The 20719-nt window shown below is 47.6% G+C and overlaps 1 protein-coding gene across 1 annotated transcript in view; it reads left to right on the top strand.

Annotated features, from left to right (window-relative positions):
• LOC126212700 (pleckstrin homology domain-containing family G member 5) overlaps positions 1 to 20719 on the top strand; it is an 870566-nt gene that overhangs the window by 804083 nt on the left and 45764 nt on the right. The window contains exons 15-16 of the mRNA XM_049940115.1: positions 7310 to 7489; positions 12853 to 13172. Coding sequence (XP_049796072.1) covers positions 7310 to 7489; positions 12853 to 13172 — 500 coding nt within the window. The remainder of the gene's footprint in view (positions 1 to 7309; positions 7490 to 12852; positions 13173 to 20719) is intronic.

The raw sequence follows: 20719 nt of genomic DNA, 5'->3' as shown, positions 1-20719 counted from the left end.
CTCAAGTTTTTGTATGAGTTGATTGAATCCAACTGAGACTTGTTGGTATTGTAGTCACAGAGTACTACATAAATCATTGTGTGAAGTGCATGATTTTACATTTTTCAACATTTACTGAAAGTTACCAACGTTACACCAGTATGAAATCTTATCAAGATCTGACTGAATATTTGTGCAGACTTTTTCAGAAAGTACTTCTTTATGCATAACTCCATTATCTGCAGGAAGTCTGAGGTTACTTACAAGATAAGACTGCAATGTTTTTAATATACAATACGAACAGTAAGGGTCGTTTCACACTTCCCTGTGGTACAGCTGAAGCTGCTTCTAGACCTGTCCTTGCAATGTATATGTGACATATCAGTGTCCATACATGCGGTGGGAGAGCTGATCATGTAAAAGCCATTCTGATTTGTATGCCACGTTCATTCAGAACAATGAAAACACTGCTGGTGTCCGACCTCAGGGCAGATCACTTTGGGTTCCGGAAACATGGTTGACTGGTTGATTTGGGAGAGGGGACCAAACAGCGAGATCATTGGTCCCGTCAGTTTAGGGAAGGATGCCGTTTGGAAGGAACTATCCCAGCACTTTTCTGAAGCGATTTAGGGAAATCACACAAAACCTACACTCCTGGAAATGGAAAAAAGAACACATTGACACCGGTGTGTCAGACCCACCATACTTGCTCCGGACACTGCGAGAGGGCTGTACAAGCAATGATCACACGCACGGCACAGCGGACACACCAGGAACCGCGGAGTTGGCCGTCGAATGGCGCTAGCTGCGCAGCATTTGTGCACCGCCGCCGTCAGTGTCAGCCGGTTTGCCGTGGCATACGGAGCTCCATCGCAGTCTTTAACACTGGTAGCATGCCGCGACAGCGTGGACGTGAACCGTATGTGCAGTTGACGGACTTTGAGCGAGGGCGTATAGTGGGCATGCGGGAGGCCGGGTGGACGTACCGCCGAATTGCTCGAGACATGGGACGTGAGGTCTCCACAGTACATCGATGTTGTCGCCAGTGGTCGGCGGAAGGTGCACGTGCCCGTCGACCTGGGACCGGACCGCAGCGACGCACGGATGCACGCCAAGACCGTAGGATCCTACGCAGTGCCGTAGGGGACCGCACCGCCACTTCCCAGCAAATTAGGGACACTGTTGCTCCTGGGGTATCGGCGAGGACCATTCGCAACCGTCTCCATGAAGCTGGGCTACGGTCCCACACACCGTTAGGCCGTCTTCCACTCACGCCCCAACATCGTGCAGCCCGCCTCCAGTGGTGTCGCGACAGGCATGAATGGAGGGACGAATGGAGACGTGTCGTCGTCAGCGATGAGAGTCGCTTCTGCCTTGGTGCCAATGATGGTCGTATGCGTGTTTGGCGCCGTGCAGGTGAGCGCCACAATCAGGACTGCATACGACCGAGGCACACAGGGCCAACACCCGGCATCATGGTGTGGGGAATGATCTCCTACACTGGCCGTACACCACTGGTGATCGTCGAGGGGACACTGAATAGTGCACGGTACATCCAAACCGTCATCGAACCCATCGTTCTACCATTCCTAGACCGGCAAGGGAACTTGCTGTTCCAACAGGACAATGCACGTCCGCATGTATCCCGTGCCACCCAACGTGCTCTAGAAGGTGTAAGTCAACTACCCTGGCCAGCAAGATCTCCGGATCTGTCCCCCATTGAGCATGTTTGGGACTGGATGAAGCGTCGTCCACGCGGTCTGCACGTCCAGCACGAACGCTGGTCCAACTGAGGCGCCAGGTGGAAATGGCATGGCAAGCCGTTCCACAGGACTACATCCAGCATCTCTACGATCGTCTCCATGGGAGAATAGCAGCCTGCATTGCTGGGAAAGGTGGATATACACTGTACTAGTGCCGACATTGTGCATGCTCTGTTGCCTGTGTCTATGTGCCTGTGGTTCTGTCAGTGTGATCATGTGATGTATCTGACCACAGGAATGTGTCAATAAAGTTTCCCCTTCCTGGGACAATGAATTCACGGTGTTATTATTTCAATTTCCAGGAGTGTATATCAGGATGACTGGATGCGCGTTTGAACTGTTGTCTTCCTGAATGCGTGTCCAGTGTGCTAACCAGTTCGCCTCTTCGTTCAGTAGGGAAATGCGAGGAAATCCTAATGACTGGACTTGGAAGATACAGTGGAGAAATCTAAACCTACATGCATAGCATTTGTAGATTTAGAGAAAACTTTTTGCATTGTTGACTGGAGTACACACTTCAAAATTATGATGGTAGTAGCCTTAAAATACAGCTCATATACGAGGGTTGTTTTTTAAGTAAGGGCCGTTTTCGTTTTAAAAAAAAGATACAAATACTTTTGTAAAAAACCTTTTATTTTCTGATTCTACACACTTTTACCTGTTTTTCTACATAGTTGCCTTGTTTAAGCACTTGTCATACCGTACAACTAAGTTTTTAATTCCCTCTTCAAAGAATTCGGCCGCCTGCTCCGACAGCCGAGAGTTCACGGCCGCTTTCACTTCACCGTCGTCATTGAAGCGCTGCCCGCCAAGATGGTGTTTCAGGTACCGGAGAAGGTGAAAATCGCTAGGAGCAAGGTCGGGGCTGTATGGTGCACGGTCCAAAACTTCCCAGCCAAAAGAATCAATCAAATCCCGAGTCTTTTGAGAGGTGTGAGACCTAGCGTTATCGTGCAGGAGCAAAACTCCTTTTGTCAGCATGCCGCGCCTTTTGTTTTGAATTGGTCTGCGGAGCTTCTTTAGAGTTGCACAGTAGGCATCTGAGTTGATTGTCGTTCCTCGTGGCATGAAGTCCGCTAGCAAAACACCGCGCCTGTCCCAGAACACAGTTGCCATAATCTTGCGCTTTGACAGCGTCTGTTTGGCTTTGACCTTGACAGGTGAGGTTGTGTGTCGTCATTCCATCGATTGTCGCTTGCTTTCGGGAGTGATATGGTATACCCAACATGACTCAACATGTCATCCCCTTCTTCCTCGTAACGAATCAAAAAGTCCAATGAAGTGTGCAAATCTCTTCCCTTTGTGGTCCTCTGTGAGGAGTCTGGGTACCCACCGAGAACACAGTTTCTTAAAGTTTAGGTTTTCAGACACAATTTTGTACAAAACCGATCTTGAAACTTGTGGAAATTCCAAAGAAAGAGTGGAAATTGTGAATCTTCTGTCCTCACGAATCTTTGTTTCGACTGCAGCCACCAAATCATTAGTGATCACGGAGGGCCGGCCTGAGCGTTCTTCGTCACGGACGTTTCGACGGCCATTTTTAAACTCTCTAACCCATTGACGCACTTTACCTTCACTCATGCACTCGAGCCATAAACTTCCCTTAACTGACGATGAATTTCTGCAGCTGATAGGCTTCTCGCGGTCAAAAAACGTATCACTGACCGTATCTCACACGCGGCGGGCGATTCAATAATCGTAAACATTATAAAGTAGCACAGCGATGCGTACACGTCAGCTACAGAGCTGCAACTTGCATTAGTGTGAACGGGAAGGATGCCGGCAAGTGGCGCGGTGGCTTGCTGCGGCGTCCGCGCGAACTACGGGACTATATGCGCGAACGGTCCTTACTTAAAAAACAACACTCGTAGAAACACGACTGCATAAGAGTCGGGGGGGGGGGGATGAAAGGGAAGGGTTGTCGGCTATTCCCAGTGTAATGCAGACAGTACGTTGATTAAGCAGTAAAAGACGCGAAGGAGAAATGTGGAAACCAAATTACAGTTCAGGGAGAATAAATAAAATTTTTGAGGTTTGCCTATGACGTTATTCCATCAGAGATGACAAAGGGCTCGACGGAACAGATGGAAGGAATGGATAGTGTCTTGAAAATAGGTTGTAAGACAAACATCCGTAAAAGTAAAACAAGATAATGGAATGTAGACAAATTGCATTACGCAATTCTCACGGAATTAGGTAAGGAAATGAGATACCGAAAGTAACAGATGATTTTTTCTATGTGGGCATTAAAATAACTCATGATGGCTGAAATAGAATGGATACAAAATGAAGACTAATACAGTAAGAAAAGCATTTCCCAAAAAGAGAAATTTGACAACATGGTATTTTAATTTAAATGGTAGGTATTTTATGGAGTATAGCCTTGTGCAGAAGTGAAACGTCGATGACTAACAGTTCAGAGAAAAAGTGAATAGAAGCTTATGAAATGTGATGCTGTAAGAGAACACTGAAAAGTAAATGAATAGAAAGAATAACTAATGAGGAGGCACTGACTGTAATTGAGGAGAAAAGAAATTTGTGGCACATCATGATTCAAAGAAGGGCTCAAAAGACAAATTCTGAATCATAAAAAAATCTTCATTTTGGTAATGGAGGGAAGTGTAATTGTAAAAACTGTGTTGGGAGACCAAGAAACGAACACACTCAACAGTTCAAGTTGATGTAGGTTCCAGTAGTTATGCAGAGATGAAGAGGCTTTTTTTTACCTTCATCATATTCCCGCCCAATCCAGTGCACTTGTCTCATCTTGACTGCCACTCCTGGAAAATGTGATGAAGGCCATTCTTTGTCTTGCATTTCAAATTCGCCTCAATAGCTTTCATTGCCAGAGTTTCATTGTCAAAGTGACATCCCTAAAGGTTCTTTTTTGCTGTTGGGTACAGCAAAAATTTTGCAGAGTGCCAGGTCAAAATTGTGAGGTGGATGGGAAACGTATAAATGCCTTTACTGGTCAAAAACTTCATCGCAATTTGAGCAACTTGGGAACTGACATTATCGCAAAAAGCTTGCACTGACCAACAAGTTCTTTCCTCTACTCACAAGGGAACCTCCCGATCGCACCCCCCTCAGATTTAGTTATAAATTGTCACAGTGGATAGGGCTTGAAAAACTGAACACAGATCAATCGAGAAAACAGGAAGAAGTTTTGTGGAATTATGAAAAAATAAGCAAAATATACAAACTGAGTAGTCCAAGTGTAAGATGTGCAACATCAAAGACTATGTAAGCTGAAGAGCGCCGTGGTCCCGTGGTTAGAGTGATCAACTGCGGAACGAGAGGTCCTTGGTTCGAGTCTTCCTTCAAACAAAAATTTTACTTACTTTATTTTCGCAAAGTTACGATCTGACCGTTCATTCATTGACGTCTCTGTTCACTGTAATAAGTTTAGTGTCTGTGTTTTGCGACCGCACCGCAAAACCGTGCGGTTAGTAGGCGAAAGGACGTGCCTCTCCAATAGGAACCGAAAACATTTGATCGCAAATTCATAGGTCAACCGATTCCTCCCCAGGAAAACACGTCTGATATATTCTTTACGACACTGGTGACGGCATGTGCGTCACATTACAGGAATATGTTGTCGACCCACCTAACTTGCACACTTGGCGAATGGGTAGAAAGATTCTTCTACCTTGCCCGATTTAGGTTTTCTTGTGGATGTGATAATCACTCCCAAAAAAGTGATGAAAACATAAGAGTTTGTCACATAAACTGCAACAAATGAATGCAACAGTTTCACAGTCGCACATTTTTCCCTGTGCCCAAGCAAATCTGAACATGTCCTGGAATTTTGGAGAGCGAAGTTGATCATGTCTGAGTGCATGAACTTTGATAATTGTCTGAAAATAAAAAATTAAAACTTTTCACTCGAGGGAGGATTGAACCAGGGACCTTCCGTTCCGCAGCTGCTCGCGGTAACCACGTGACGACGGTGCTCCTCAATGTACACGTACCTTGACGTGGCTTATCTTGCACACGGACTACTCAGTTTGTATATTTTGCTTATTTTTTTTCATAGTTCCATACAACTTCTTCCTATTTTCTCGATTGATCTGTGTTCAGTTTTTCATGTCCTATCCCCGTGCCAACTTATAACTAAATCTGAGGGGGGTGCGATGGGGAGGTTCCCTTGTCAGGAATCTGATCTCTCATCAGTTGGGTAAGAACTTGACTTTGGGTATGCTGCAGTGACTGTTGGGCATCTTGATAAGCTGTGTATGTACATCTTGCCTTTGTAATCGAAGAATGTGACGACCATATCCTTAGTCGCAGACTAAGTGTATGCACTTCTTTCGAGGGTGGCTCGCAATATTGCAGCTGTTCTGTGCATCCCCGGTTCATTTATGGGTCACGACAATATACCCACATTTCATCTCCAGAGATAGTGTTTGACCGTCATGCGTCATCACACTCATCCGTAACACACCTTCGCCAACAGTGCCACACAACACACGTTTCTGCTTTTGCTCCAGAGTAAGAAACTGTGGCACCATCATGCATATACTCTAGATGTGTGAGTGCGAACACCTCCAGTGGATATCTCAGCAATCAGTGCAAGGTATCTAGTAGTGAGACGTGGACCACTGCGAATAATGGCAGACATTTCATTTAACAGTTTTACATAACAGCATATTCCTGTCTCAAATGTAGAAACCTTCTTTCTGAAATAACAACTTTCTGAAACTTCGATTTATCGAAAGAATCGATATTTAACCTCCGAGTCATCATCATAATCATTATCACTCAGACGGTTTATCGAAAAGTTGATATATAGATATCTCAGAAGATTTTGTCGTGTCTACTGAATGCTCAGAAACGTTGTTACTCTCGTCTGGGCCGACAACTGTATGAAGGCGAGATACTTCAGAGAGCTACAATTCATCTCGTTTAGTACAGTGACTGTTTACTTGAGCAGGCTATTAGTCACATACAATTAGCTCTGGGAACTGAAAGATTCAAAATTCCCTAGCACTGCTGTCCAGACAAACTTACATGTCATTGTCTTGAACGATTTCCCGTATCCGGCTGATTTCTTGTTCACAGCCCATCACAACTAATGCTGTATTTCTATCGAGTCATAAGTAAGTGGTCAGAAGGGTTAGGTTGTGAAGTGTAAGGGGAAGTCAGAATGGGGTGGTTTGTTTATACCATGTTGTTCAAAAAATGGTTCAAATGGCTCTGAGCACTACGGGACTTAACATCTATGGTCATCAGTCCCCTAGAACTTAGAACTAATTAAACCTAACTAACCTAAGGACATCACACAACACCCAGCCATCACGAGGCAGAGAAAATCCCTAACCCCGCCGGGAATCGAACCCGGGAACCCGGGCGTGGGAAGCGAGAACGCTACCGCACGACCACGAGATGCAGGCTATACCATGTTGTAAATCACCAGAGTTAAATTTGCGTGAAGTCCAATGACCTACTGCACTTTTTGATCCACCCCTTCGCCATTCTCTTTAGGGCTCAGTAGAGTTGTAATGTTAGCTGGTTAGTAGAAAAGTTGACGTAGGACTTTTTCCTGACATCATGCATTGCATTTGCAGCAGCTCACTGGAGATGAACGAGGCGTCTTCGCTGAGCAGCGCATCCCAGTCGCAGTCTCGTGAGGCCAGCGTGGACATCAACCGTGGCTCCAGTGTCAGCTCTGACGAGGGCCTGCTGATGCCCCATTCCACGACAGCCACTGGAGACTCCAGGCAGGCCACCTCACCCAGGACTGACAGGTCAGTCATGGTAGAACCAACACCATCAGGTTAATACTAAATCTGTCCATATGATAAGGGATATTTGAGGTAGAGAAAACATAAGACTTGTGTACACTAAAAGGTGCTGTGGAAACAATGTGGCACAGTGGTAAAGTTACAAGGTATGCTGGAAAACTGACTGTGGAACTGAGGGTCATTTGGCAGCAGGCAGCCCTAGCACACATGGCATTTGATAGAGCAGGCTGTTCCAGCGTTGCCCCATAGGATGCTGGTTGTCGCTAACATAGCTCATGGGCAGTCACAACTAAAATACACTCCTGGAAATTGAAATAAGAACACCGTGAATTCATTGTCCCAGGAAGGGGAAACTTTATTGACACATTCCTGGGGTCAGATACATCACATGATCACACTGACAGAACCACAGTCACATAGACACAGGCAACAGAGCATGCACAATGTCGGCACTAGTACAGTGTATATCCACCTTTCGCAGCAATGCAGGCTGCTATTCTCCCATGGAGACGATCGTAGAGATGCTGGTAGTAGTCCTGTGGAATGGCTTGCCATGCCATTTCCACCTGGCGCCTCAGTTGGACCAGCGTTCGTGCTGGACGTGCAGACCGCGTGAGACGACGCTTCATCCAGTCCCAAACATGCTCAATGGGGGACAGATCCGGAGATCTTGCTGGCCAGGGTAGTTGACTTACACCTTCTAGAGCACGTTGGGTGGCACGGGATACATGCGGACGTGCATTGTCCTGTTGGAACAGCAAGTTCCCTTGCCGGTCTAGGAATGGTAGAACGATGGGTTCGATGACGGTTTGGATGTACCGTGCACTATTCAGTGTCCCCTCGACGATCACCAGTGGTGTACGGCCAGTGTAGCAGATCGCTCCCCACACCATGATGCCGGGTGTTGGCCCTGTGTGGCTCGGTCGTATGCAGTCCTGATTGTGGCGCTCACCTGCACGGCGCCAAACACGCATACGACCATCATTGGCACCAAGGCAGAAGCGACTCGCATCGCTGAAGACGACACGTCTCCATTCGTCCCTCCATTCACGCCTGTCGCGACACCACTGGAGGCGGGCTGCACGATGTTGGGGCGTGAGTGGAAGACGGCCTAACGGTGTGCGGGACCGTAGCCCAGCTTCACGGAGACGGTTGCGAATGGTCCTCGCCGATACCCCAGGAGCAACAGTGTCCCTAATTTGCTGGGAAGTGGCGGTGCGGTCCCCTACGGCACTGCGTAGGATCCTACGGTCTTGGCGTGCATCCGTGCGTCGCTGCGGTCCGGTCCCAGGTCGACGGGCACGTGCACCTTCCGCCGACCACTGGCGACAACATCGATGTACTGTGGAGACCTCACGCCCCACGTTTTGAGCAATTCGGCGGTACGTCCACCCGGCCTCCCGCATGCCCACTATACGCCCTCGCTCAAAGTCCGTCAACTGCACATACGGTTCACGTCCACTCTGTCGCGGCATGCTACCAGTGTTAAAGACTGCGATGGAGCTCCGTATGCCACGGCAAACTGGCTGACACTGACGGCGGCGGTGCACAAATGCCGCGCAGCTAGCGCCATTCGACGGCCAACACCGCGGTTCCTGGTGTGTCCGCTGTGCCGTGCGTGTGATCATTGCTTGTACAGCCCTCTCGCAGTGTCCGGAGCAAATATGGTGGGTCTGACACACCGGTGTCAATGTGTTCTTTTTTCCATTTCCAGGAGTGTATATAGACAGCCCTATTGTACACATTCTGCACATCAATGAACCACTTGTCCAACATCGCCCACATGCAATCGAGTGCTGCAGAACAGTCACATAGAGTGTGGTCTGGTTGCAAGACTGCCCACATATCAGCTGTTTGCCCACCCATACCTAGCTCTGCCTGTGGGCTCCAGGCTGCCCACTGGAACCAGAACAACCTGGCATTAAGAATGCCATTGTGTGGTGTGACAGCCTCACATGGAAGTATGAGATGTAAAATAGCTCACCAACATGGCTTATGGTAATACCTGGCATTGTCGGGCAAATTCCTTTGGAGGTCAGCAGTGGACTGTCGATTTAGGGCTGTCACGTTCAGCCTCAAGCATGCCACAAATGTTCAGTCAAACTTATCTGGTGACTGAGCTGGACACACTGAAACATGGAGTCAAATGGTTCAAATGGCTCTGAGCACTATGGGACTTAACATCTATGGTCATCAGTCCCCTAGAACTTAGAACTACTTAAACCTAACTAACCGAAGGACAGCACACAACACCCAGCCATCACGAGGCAGAGAAAATCCCTGACCCCGTCGGGAATCGAACCCGGGAACCCGGGCGTGGGAAACGAGAACGCTACCGCACGAAACATGGAGTCACCAAGTTTCAGGTAGTCATCTACCACACCAACCTTGCCTGGCCAGGCACAATAATACCTCCTTAGAAACTGCACATACCATTTCAGGACGCTGCCCTTGCAGGCTGCAGCCATAACTGTGTCTCTAGTAAACACATACAGTGACACATCTATCTACCATGCTTCACTAAGGAGTTTCTTTCATTTGTCCCTGGAACCCAAACCACTATAGCTATCTCAGACTCCTGCCTTCAAGTTTGAGCAGGACTAGCTTGACCGATATGAAGCTAAGCAAATTCTAAACCTCAATTCTCAAATTATTAGAGGAGTTTAGCAATCAGTCCCTGCCATTCAGCTCTATACCCTTGTTTATGCTGAAACACCTGTTGCCCTTCATACCATTTGGCAGCCATTTGAACTTCCTTGTACTAGGGTCTCCTTCTTTTTACTACCTATTATAGCAGCCTCAATATACACTACTGGCCATTAAAACTGCTACACCAAAAAGAAATGCAGATTATAAACGGGTATTCATTGGACAAATATATTATACTACAACTCACATGAGCTTACATTTTCACGCAATTTGGGTGCATAGATCCTGAGAAATCAGTACCCAGAACCACCACCTCTGGCCGTAATAACGGCCTTGATACGCCTGGGCATTGAGTCAAACAGAGCTCGGATGGTGTGTACAGGTACAGCTGCCCATGCAGCTTCAACACGATACCACAGTTCATCAAGAGTAGTGACTAGCGTATTGTGACGAGCCAATTGCTCGGCCACCATTGACCAGACGTTTTCAGTTGGTGAGAGATCTGGAGAATGTGCTGGCCAGGGCAGCAGTCGAACATTTTCTGTAACCAGAAAGGCGGCGATGACGAATACACGCTTCCAATGTGCGTTCACCGCAGTGTCGCCAAACACGGATGCGACCATCATGATGCTGTAAACAGAACCTGCATTCATCCGAAAAGATGACGTTTTGCCATTCGTGCACCCAAGTTCGTCGTCCAGTACACCATCGGAGGCGCTCCTGTCTGTGGTGCAGCGTAAAATAAATAAATAAATAAATAAATAAATAAAAATAAAAATAAAAAAAATAAAAATGGTTCAAATGGCTCTGAGCACTATGGGACTTAACATCGGAGGTCATCAGTCCCCTAGAACTTAGAACTACTTAACCTAACTAACCTAAGGACATCAGACACATCCATGCCCGAGGCGGGATTCGAACCTGCAACCGTAGCGGTCGCGCGGTTCCGGACTGAAGCGCCTAGAACCGCTCGGCCACTCCGACCGGCGCAGCGTCAAGGGCAACAATGGTCTCCGAGCTGATAGTCGATGCTGCTGCAAACGTCGTCGAACTGTTCGTGGAGATGGTTGTTGTCTTGCAGACGTCCCCATCTGTTGACTCAGGGATCGAGACGTGACTGCACGATCCGTTACAACCGTGCGGATAAGATGCCTGTCATTTCGACTGCTAGTGATACGAGGCCGTTGGGATCCAGCACGGCGTTTCGTATTACCCTCCTGAACCCACCGATTCCATATTCTGCTAACAGTCATTGGATCTCGACCAACGCGAGCAGCAATGTCGCGATACGATAAACCGTAATCGCGATAGGCTACAATCCTACCTTTATCCTAGTCGGAAAGGTGATGGTACGCATTTCTCCTCGTTACACGAGGCATCACAACAACGTTTCACCAGGCAGCGCCGGTCAATTGCTGTTTGTGTATGAGAAATCGGTTGGAAACTTTCCTCATGTCAGCACGTTGTAGGTGTCGCCACCGGCGCCAACCTCGTGTGAATGCTCTGAAAAGCTAATCATTTGCGTATCGTAGCATCTTCTTCCTGTCGGTTAAATTTCACGTCTGTAGCACGTCATGTTCGTAGTGTAGGAATTTTAATGGCCACTAGTGTAATTTTCAGCAGTTCGCCAAGAAGATAAATCTATTCCTTAGTTGTTACTAGAATCTTGGGAGACACTCTTATATTCAGCTCTGCTTTTTCTTACCTTATTTTCCCTGTTGGACCACCCGCTGCCCGAAACAGCATTCAGCAAGCAGGACGATTTTTCTGTACTCCTTGCTGCCTAAACCGCTGTACCAAACGTGCCTTGCAGCTTGTGTAGGACCAGCTCCGCTCAATACGAAATGATTCTCAGCTAGTGAACAAGGAAGTAAATTCCTTCCCTACTCATAATGAGAAATTTTGCACACACACACACACACACACACACACACACACACACACACACACACACACACGCACACTGCCTTTCAGCTTTGTCTTTGTGTGTGTTCTATGCAACCAAACACTTGGTAATCAGCTGAATCTCATTCGTATTTGGTCCAGAGTTTCCATCTGCCCTCATTGCCATGAAAACCATTCTACATACCACAGCACCCAATCTCCTAATTTTAGTAGGACCACTTGCTTATGTGCCTAGTGACCGCTACGGTCGCAGGTTCGAATCCTGCCTCTGGCATGGATGTGTGTGATGTCCTTAGGTTAGTTAGGTTTAAGTAGTTCTAAGTTCTAGGGGACTGATGACCATAGATGTTAAGTCCCATAGTGCTCAGACGCATTTGAACCATTAATATTTCTTTTGCCAGTAGACTAATTGTGCCATCTGTGTTGTCCAAACAACGACACCTATAAGACCCCTCTACCTTCCAAATGGGTAGCACCACATTCCGCTCAACCTAACACTGAACACCCAGTTGGAACTTACCCTTCCTTCATCCAAGATGTTTGCCTTGCACTTTTGGTGCCAAAATAGAAGTAGCAATCTCATCATCCCATCGTCCAGTATGGGTAGGTCCATTCAGCATTGTAGCCTTGTTTAATCTGAAACACCTGTTGCCCATCACACCACTTGGCAGCCATTTGAACATACTTGTTGTGGGACATCCCTTCTACCCTTTTTACTACTTAAACTATCATACCAACCTTGGCGCTCCACCAGATAACATGGTCCTCACACATTTGGCTATCAGGCTGATATGTTTCCCTCTGGACCGCAGGAGGTCCCGCCTGCTGTCGCCGACTCCCAGCTCGCTGTGCCTGCTGCAGCCGCCCAGCTTCCAGTCGGGGCTGGGCCAGTCGCTGCCCAACCTGACCCTCAGCTCCAGCCGGGGCACAGACACGGTGCTGGCCTCGCGCAGCGTCACGCCCACGCCCAGGTCGTCGCCGGCTGCAGCCGGACCTGCCACCACCGGTGGCTCCCCGGTCCTGGGCCAGAGCCCACCGGCTTCACTCCTCCTGGTGCCCGGACAGGGCCACGGCGCCATCCGGAAGCAGCGGCACGCCCAGCCACAACACCTGCTCAGCCCCGGACACAGAGGTGAGGCACGTCGAGGCATTCAAAGCGTAATGATAAACTTGAGAAATTAATTCTCTGGTATAATCCGTTCATCGTTAGAATAAACCTGATGTAAACAAACACAAACGCGATGATTGGTCAGAAGCCGTAGCACACGACGTACACTGGTGTTGTTACGCTCTCGGAAGTAGGTCCTACTTATGTACACTCCTGGAAATTGAAATAAGAACACCGTGAATTCATTGTCCCAGGAAGGGGAAACTTTATTGACACATTCCTGGGGTCAGATACATCACATGATCACACCGACAGAACCACAGGCACATAGACACAGGCAACAGAGCATGCACAATGTCGGCACTAGTACAGTGTATATCCACCTTTCGCAGCAATGCAGGCTGCTATTCTCCCATGGAGACGATCGTAGAGATGCTGGATGTAGTCCTGTGGAACGGCTTCCCATGCCATTTCCACCTGGCGCCTCAGTTGGACCAGCGTTCGTGCTGGACGTGCAGACCGCGTGAGACGACGCTTCATCCAGTCCCAAACATGCTCAGTGGGGGACAGATCCGGAGATCTTGCTGGCCAGGGTAGTTGACTTACACCTTCTAGAGCACGTTGGGTGGCACGGGATACATGCGGACGTGCATTGTCCTGTTGGAACAGCAAGTTCCCTTGCCGGTCTAGGAATGGTAGAACGATGGGTTCGATGACGGTTTGGATGTACCGTGCACTATTCAGTGTCCCCTCGACGATCACCAGTGGTGTACGGCCAGTGTAGGAGATCGCTCCCCACACCATGATGCCGGGTGCTGGCCCTGTGTGCCTCGGTCGTATGCAGTCCTGATTGTGGCGCTCACCTGCACGGCGCCAAACACGCATACGACCATCATTGGCACCGAGGCAGAAGCGACTCTCATCGCTAAAGACGACACGTCTCCATTCGTCCCTCCATTCACGCCTGTCGCGACACCACTGGAGGCGGGCTGCACGATGTTGGGGCGTGAGCGGAAGACGGCCTAACGGTGTGCGGGACCGTAGCCCAGCTTCATGGAGACGGTTGCGAATGGTCCTCGCCGATACCCCAGGAGCAACAGTGTCCCTAATTTGCTGGGAAGTGGCGGTGCGGTCCCCTACGGCACTGCGTAGGATCCTACGGTCTTGGCGTGCATCCGTGCGTCGCTGCGGTCCGGTCCCAGGTCGACGGGCACGTGCACCTTCCGCCGACCACTGGCGACAACATCGATGTACTGTGGAGACCTCGCGCCCCACGTGTTGAGCAATTCGGCGGTACGTCCACCCGGCCTCCCGCATGCCCACTATACGCCCTTGCTCACTGTCCGTCAACTGCACATACGGTTCACGTCCACGCTGTCGCAGCATGCTACCAGTGTTAAAGACTGCGATGGAGCTCCGTATGCCACGGCAAACTGGCTGACACTGACGGCGGCGGTGCACAAATGCTGCGCAGCTAGCGCCATTCGACGGCCAACACCGCGGGTCCTGGTGTGTCCGCTGTGCCGTGCGTGTGATCATTGCTTGTACAGCCCTCTCGCAGTGTCCGGAGCAAGTATGGTGGGTCTGACACACCGGTGTCAATGTGTTCTTTTTTCCATTTCCAGGAGTGTATTAGATACGTTATTACCAAGTTGCGTTGAATCTCTCTTTAAGATATTAAAATGTATTAACGGCCATCAACGTTTTTCTTCATCACGCTATAGCTCCGTAGTTTTTATTTCAAAAATCTGCAGCGTTATGCTCCGATTGTCGCGCTGTACATGCGCAGTCTGAAAATGGCGGATTCTGCCTCCTGTTCCGGAGTGAAACACACGCTTGCAACACGGTTAAAAAGTGCCTAGAAAAAGGTTGTTCTTAATGTTTTTCATAAATTTACGGAGATAATCGGCTTTGAAATATTCCCAGCGTTGTATACAGGGTGTTACAAAAAGGTACGGCCAAACTTTCAGGAAACATTCCTCACACACAAAGAAAGAAAATATGTTATGTGGACATTTGTCCGGAAATGCTTACATTCCATGTTACAGCTCATTTTATTACTTCTCTTCAAATCACATTAGTCATGGAGTGGAAACACACAGCAACAGAACGTACCAGCGTGAATTCAAACACTTTGTTACAGGAAATGTTCAAAATGTCCTCCGTTAGCGAGGATACGTGCATCCACCCTCCGTCGCATGGAATCCCTGATGCGCTGACGCAGCCCTGGAGAATGGCGTATTGTATCACAGCCGTCCACAATACGAGCACGAAGAGTCTCTACATTTGGTACCGGGGTTGCGTAGAAGAGAGCTTTCAAATGCCCCCATAAATGAAAGTCAAGAGGGCTGAGGTCAGGAGAGCGTGGAGGCCACGGAATTGGTCCGCCTCTACCAATCCGTCGGTCGCCGAATCTGTTGTTGAGAAGCATACGAACACTTCGACTGAAATGTGCAGGAGCTCCATCGTGCATGAACCACATGTTGTGTCGTACTTGTAAAGGCACATGTTCTAGCAGCACATGTAGAGTATCCCGAACATGGGGCCCAATCGAGACATCACCAACAATGCCTGCCCAAACGTTCACAGAAAATCTGTGTTGCTGACGTGATTGCACAATTGCGTGCGGATTCTCGTCAGCCCACACATGCTGAAAATTTACAATTTCATCACGTTGGAATGAAGCCTCATGCGTAAAGAGAACATTTGCACTGAAATGAGGATTGACACATTGTTGGATGAACCATTCGCAGAAGTGTACCCGTGGAGGCCAATCAGCTGCTGATAGTGCCTGCACACGCTGTACACGGTACGGAAACAACTGGTTCTCCCGTAGCACTCTCCATACAGTGACGTGGTCAACGTTACCTTGTACAGCAGCAACTTCTCTGACGCTGACATTAGGGTTATCGTCAACTGCACGAAGAATTTCCTCGTCCATTGCAGGTGTCCTCGTCGTTGTAGGTCTTCCCCAGTCGCGAGTCATAGGCTGGAATGTTCCGTGCTCCCTAAGACGCCGATCAATTGCTTCGAACGTCTTCCTGTCGGGACACCTTCGTTCTGGAAATCTGTCTGGATACAAACGTACCGTGCCACGGCTATTGCCCCGTGCTAATCCATACATCAGATGGGCATCTGCCAACTCCGCATTTGTAAACATTGCACTGACTGCAAAACCACGTTCATGATGAACACTAACCTTTTGATGCTACGTACTGATGTTAATGGCTCTGAGCACTATGGGACTCAACTGCTGAGGTCATTAGTCCCCTAGAACCTAGAACTAGTTAAACCTAACTAACCTAAGGACATCACAAACAACAATGCCCGAGGCAGGATTCGAACCTGCGACCGTAGCGGTCTTGCGGTTCCAGACTGCAGCGCCTTTAACCGCACGGCCACTTCGGCCGGCTACGTACTGATGTGCTCGATGCTAGTACTGTAGAGCAATGAGTCGCATGTCAACACAAGCACCGAAGTCAACATTACCTTCCTTCAATTGGGCCAAATGGCGGTGAATCCAGGAAGTACAGTACATACTGACGAAACTAAAATGAGCTCTAACATGGAAATTAAGCGTTTCCGGACACATGTCTACATAACATCTTTTTCTTTATTTGTGTTTGAGGAATGTTTCCTGAAAGTTTGGCCGTACCTTTTTGTAACACCCCGTATAAGGCGGTTTATGAACAAATCTGCATCGAACGTGTAGCGCAACCGGTAAGCCGGCACGGTATCTCAGCGTGTTCGGTCGGAGGGTTAGCAGCTCTCCGTAACAAAAAAAACTGAGTAAATGGATCAACAAGGAACTTCTGCGGGTGTTGTGGGACGTCCGCCCCGAACAAAGGCAACGAACATTAGCGAACAAAATGAGAAAAAAAACAGGTAGCGTAATGGAATGTGAGCCGTACGCTGCTATACGCACATTGGTTCGAATCTCCCAATTATCTTTTTTTTTTTCTCGTTCAATGTGAAATACCTACATCTCTTAGTTATAAAACTCATCATCATTTTTTTATGAATGACGCACATCTTGTTTATAATTACATATTGACCATGAAAGTCCCGTTTGCATTTCAAATACAAATTCTTAATTATCGATGTTGTATGAAAAACTCTCCATAAAAGTTCTTTAAATTAGAAGAGATAACAATTTAATTTTTTAAACCAAAAATGAGAAAGCAAATCCTCTTTATTTGGACTATGTCCGTCGTTTTATAACACAGAGGTAGATAAGTATTGTAGAAACATGAAAAACAATCATTTTCACAGCATCGAGCACACCATATACAAATGCTGCATTTTTACATTTGCTGGTGTACCGTTACAATATGAACCCAACAGAACTGATCTGGACCCAAGCTGCGGGATTTGGCCCAAGAAGTAACAAGACTGTTAAGCCGACAGACGTACTGGAACTAAAGCACGCAGCTTTTCCACTCGTCACTGTCGAAACCTGGCGGGATACAGGACGGCACCTCATAAAGGAAAAAGAGAAAATACTGCGCCTGGTTGGCTTCGTGGATTCTCTTGTTGATGGGCTGATTATCAACGTAGCAGGTGACACTCCCAGAGCTGAAGTGTATTTGTCGGATTCGGATAAGGAAGGAGCTAAGAGATTACCAGACCAGTGGCTTCAATATTTAACTATACGCTGAAATCCTTCAATACTCTCTCAAGTTACACACAGCTTAGGCAAAAAAATTACCTTGTAGTTAAGTCAGGAATTTTCATTATTCTTGTTTTTAATTACAATAGTACGTCAGCTAAAAACGATAATGTGTTGCGGTTTTCGTCTAGACGTCTAACAAGGGAGCCTCCCCATCGCACCCCACTCAGATTTAGTTATAGGTTGGCACAGTGGATAGGCCTTGAAGAACTGAACACAGATCAATCGAGAAAACAGGAAGAAGTTGTGTGGAACTATGAAAAAAAATAAGCAAAATATACAAACTGAGTAGTCCATGCGCAGGATACGTAACATCAAGCCCAGGAGCGCCGTGGTCCCGTGGTTAGCGTGAGCAGCTGCGGAACGAGAGGCCCTTGCTTCAAGCCTTCACTCGAGTGAAAAGTTTACGTTCTTTATTTTCGTAAAGCTATGATCTGTCCGTTCGTTCATTGACGTCTCTGTTCACTGTAATAAGTTTAGTGTCTGTGTTTTGCGACCACACCGCAAAACTGTGCGATTAGTAGACGAAAGGACGTGCGTGTCCAATGGGAACCGAAAACATTTGATCGCAAGGTCATAGGTCAACCGATTCCTCCACAGGAAAACACGTCTGTTTTATTCTATACGACACTGGTGACGGCATGAGCGTCACATGACAGGTATTTGTTGTCGACCCACCTAACTTGTACACTTGGCGAATGGGTAAAAAGATTCTTCTACCTTGCCCGATTTAGGTTTTCTTGTGGATGCGATAATCACTCCCAAAAAAAGTGATGAAAACGTAAGAGTTTGTCACATAAACTGCAACAAATGAATGCAAGAGTTTCAGAGTCGCACAGTTTTTCCTGTGCGTCAAAACATATGTTTTTAACGTTTTCAAATTTTTCCGTGTGTAGATAGTCAAATCCTGCATATGTCCACGCAAATCTGAACATGACCTGGAATTCTGGAGAGCGAAGTTGATTGTGTGTGAGTGCCTGAACTTTGATGATTGTCTGAAAATAAAAAAATTGTCACTCGAGGGAAGACTTGAACCAAGGACCTTCCGTTCCGCGTTTGTTCAAGCTAACCACGGGACCACGGCGCTCCTGAGCCCTTATTTTCCTGGATGTTGCCTATCTTCCCCATGGACTACTAAATTTGTATATTTTGCTTATTTTCTCCATAGTTCCACACAACTTCTTCCTGTTTTCTCGGTTGATCTGTGTTCAGTTCTTCAAGGCCTATCCGGTGTGCCAACTTATAACTAAATCTGAGGGGGGTGCGATGGGAAGGTTCCCTTGTAAGGAGCGTATCGTGGGACATTTGCAGTGTATTATTTCATTCTTTTCAAAAATTAAACGCCATTCGAAGCTGTATTGCTCCTCTGCTCGCCTCTCTTTACGTGTGAACTGCAGCTGTCCCCGCCACTGCAGGCTAGCTGCACCAGCTGACCGGCCACTGCTGTCCGAGTCAAATGCGCCGCTAAAGCTGTTGTCCCGTATTCTCGCTAAGTCGATGTGCGCTTAACGCTTATTATCATACTTGACAGTAGTCTAGATAGCTTGGCTGCAGTCCCACGTGAAACGGAAATCCAATAAGGTTCCAGCAAACACGGAAGAATACATATTGCGATGTTCACATCAGGTTTATTCTTAAAAAAAAATGGTTCAAATGGCTCTGAGCACTAAGGGACTTACCACAAATGGTCATCAATCCCCTAGAACTTAGAACTACTTAAACCTAACTAACCTAAGGACATCACACAACACCCAGTCATCACGAGGCAGAGAAAATCCCTGAGCCCGCCGGGAATCGAACCCGGGAACCCGGGCGTGGGAAGCAAGAACGCTACCGCACGACCACGAGCTGCGGACTTTATTCTTATGGTGAACGGATTATAGCATTAAAGTTTTTGGGGTAGAGTGAAAAACACGTTATCGATGGCTGCAGTGATCATCTCCTGGGATTAATGACATATGTTTTGATCCAGTGTCTATTTTATTTCGCCATGGGACCTCTACCGAGTACGACATTACATCACAATCCTAAAGGTAGTGATATTATTGGACTGCTCTAATGGAACAGGTGGGAAACTTTATTAGATCGTTTTATTATATTGTCTATTGCCTCGTACAATAAGAATTGTTACCTGCACTAATCAGCGATGATGATGAAGTTTGGTTTGTGGGGCTCTCAACTGCACGTCCGTACAAATTCCCAACCTTTGCTCAGTCCAATCTCGCTACTTTCAGGAATGATGATGAAATGATGAGTTCAACACAAACACGCAGTCATCTCGAGGCTGGTGAAAATCCCTTACCCCGCCGGGAGTCGAACCTGGGAGCCCCGTGCAGTCGCCAGTGAACGTGGTCTAGATTCCTGTTTTCCTGTTATGGGCCATCGGCCGTGTAGTGGGAGCCTCGTGATGGCTGGGTGTTGTGTGTTGTCCTCAGGTTAGTTAGGTTTAAGTAGTTCTAAGTTCTAGGGGACTGATGACCATAGATGTTAAGTCCCATAGTGCTCAGAGCCATTTGAACCATTTGTGTAGTGGGAGTTACTCCTTTACAGCGTCTGTAAGATCTACGACGTGTGATGCTCCATAAAGGACGGGACAGATGCATTGCAGAGTGTGAGCATATACTCACACAAGATGGGCTGTGAATTTGGTGAACTGTACATTGGCAAAACTGGAAGGCCAGTAGCAGTGCGCATCTGGAAGCAGGAGTGCAATATCCCAGTTGGGCAGTACGACAGATCGGCATTGGCTGAACACCAGAAAGACTGCATTGCAAAATAAAATCTTATAGAACTTGGGAACTTTCCTAGCAGTGTAGAACTGTGAAGCAGTGGTGAAGCATCTACCAACCCTAGCACAACAAAGGTCAGCATTTAATAACGATTGTGGTGTTGCTCTCGCTGC

This window comes from Schistocerca nitens, chromosome 11, assembly GCF_023898315.1.
Source record: "Schistocerca nitens isolate TAMUIC-IGC-003100 chromosome 11, iqSchNite1.1, whole genome shotgun sequence".
Lineage (NCBI taxonomy): Eukaryota > Metazoa > Arthropoda > Insecta > Orthoptera > Acrididae > Schistocerca > Schistocerca nitens.
The sequence above is the reverse complement of the archived record's forward strand: the minus strand, read 5'-3'. Positions and strand labels throughout refer to the sequence as shown.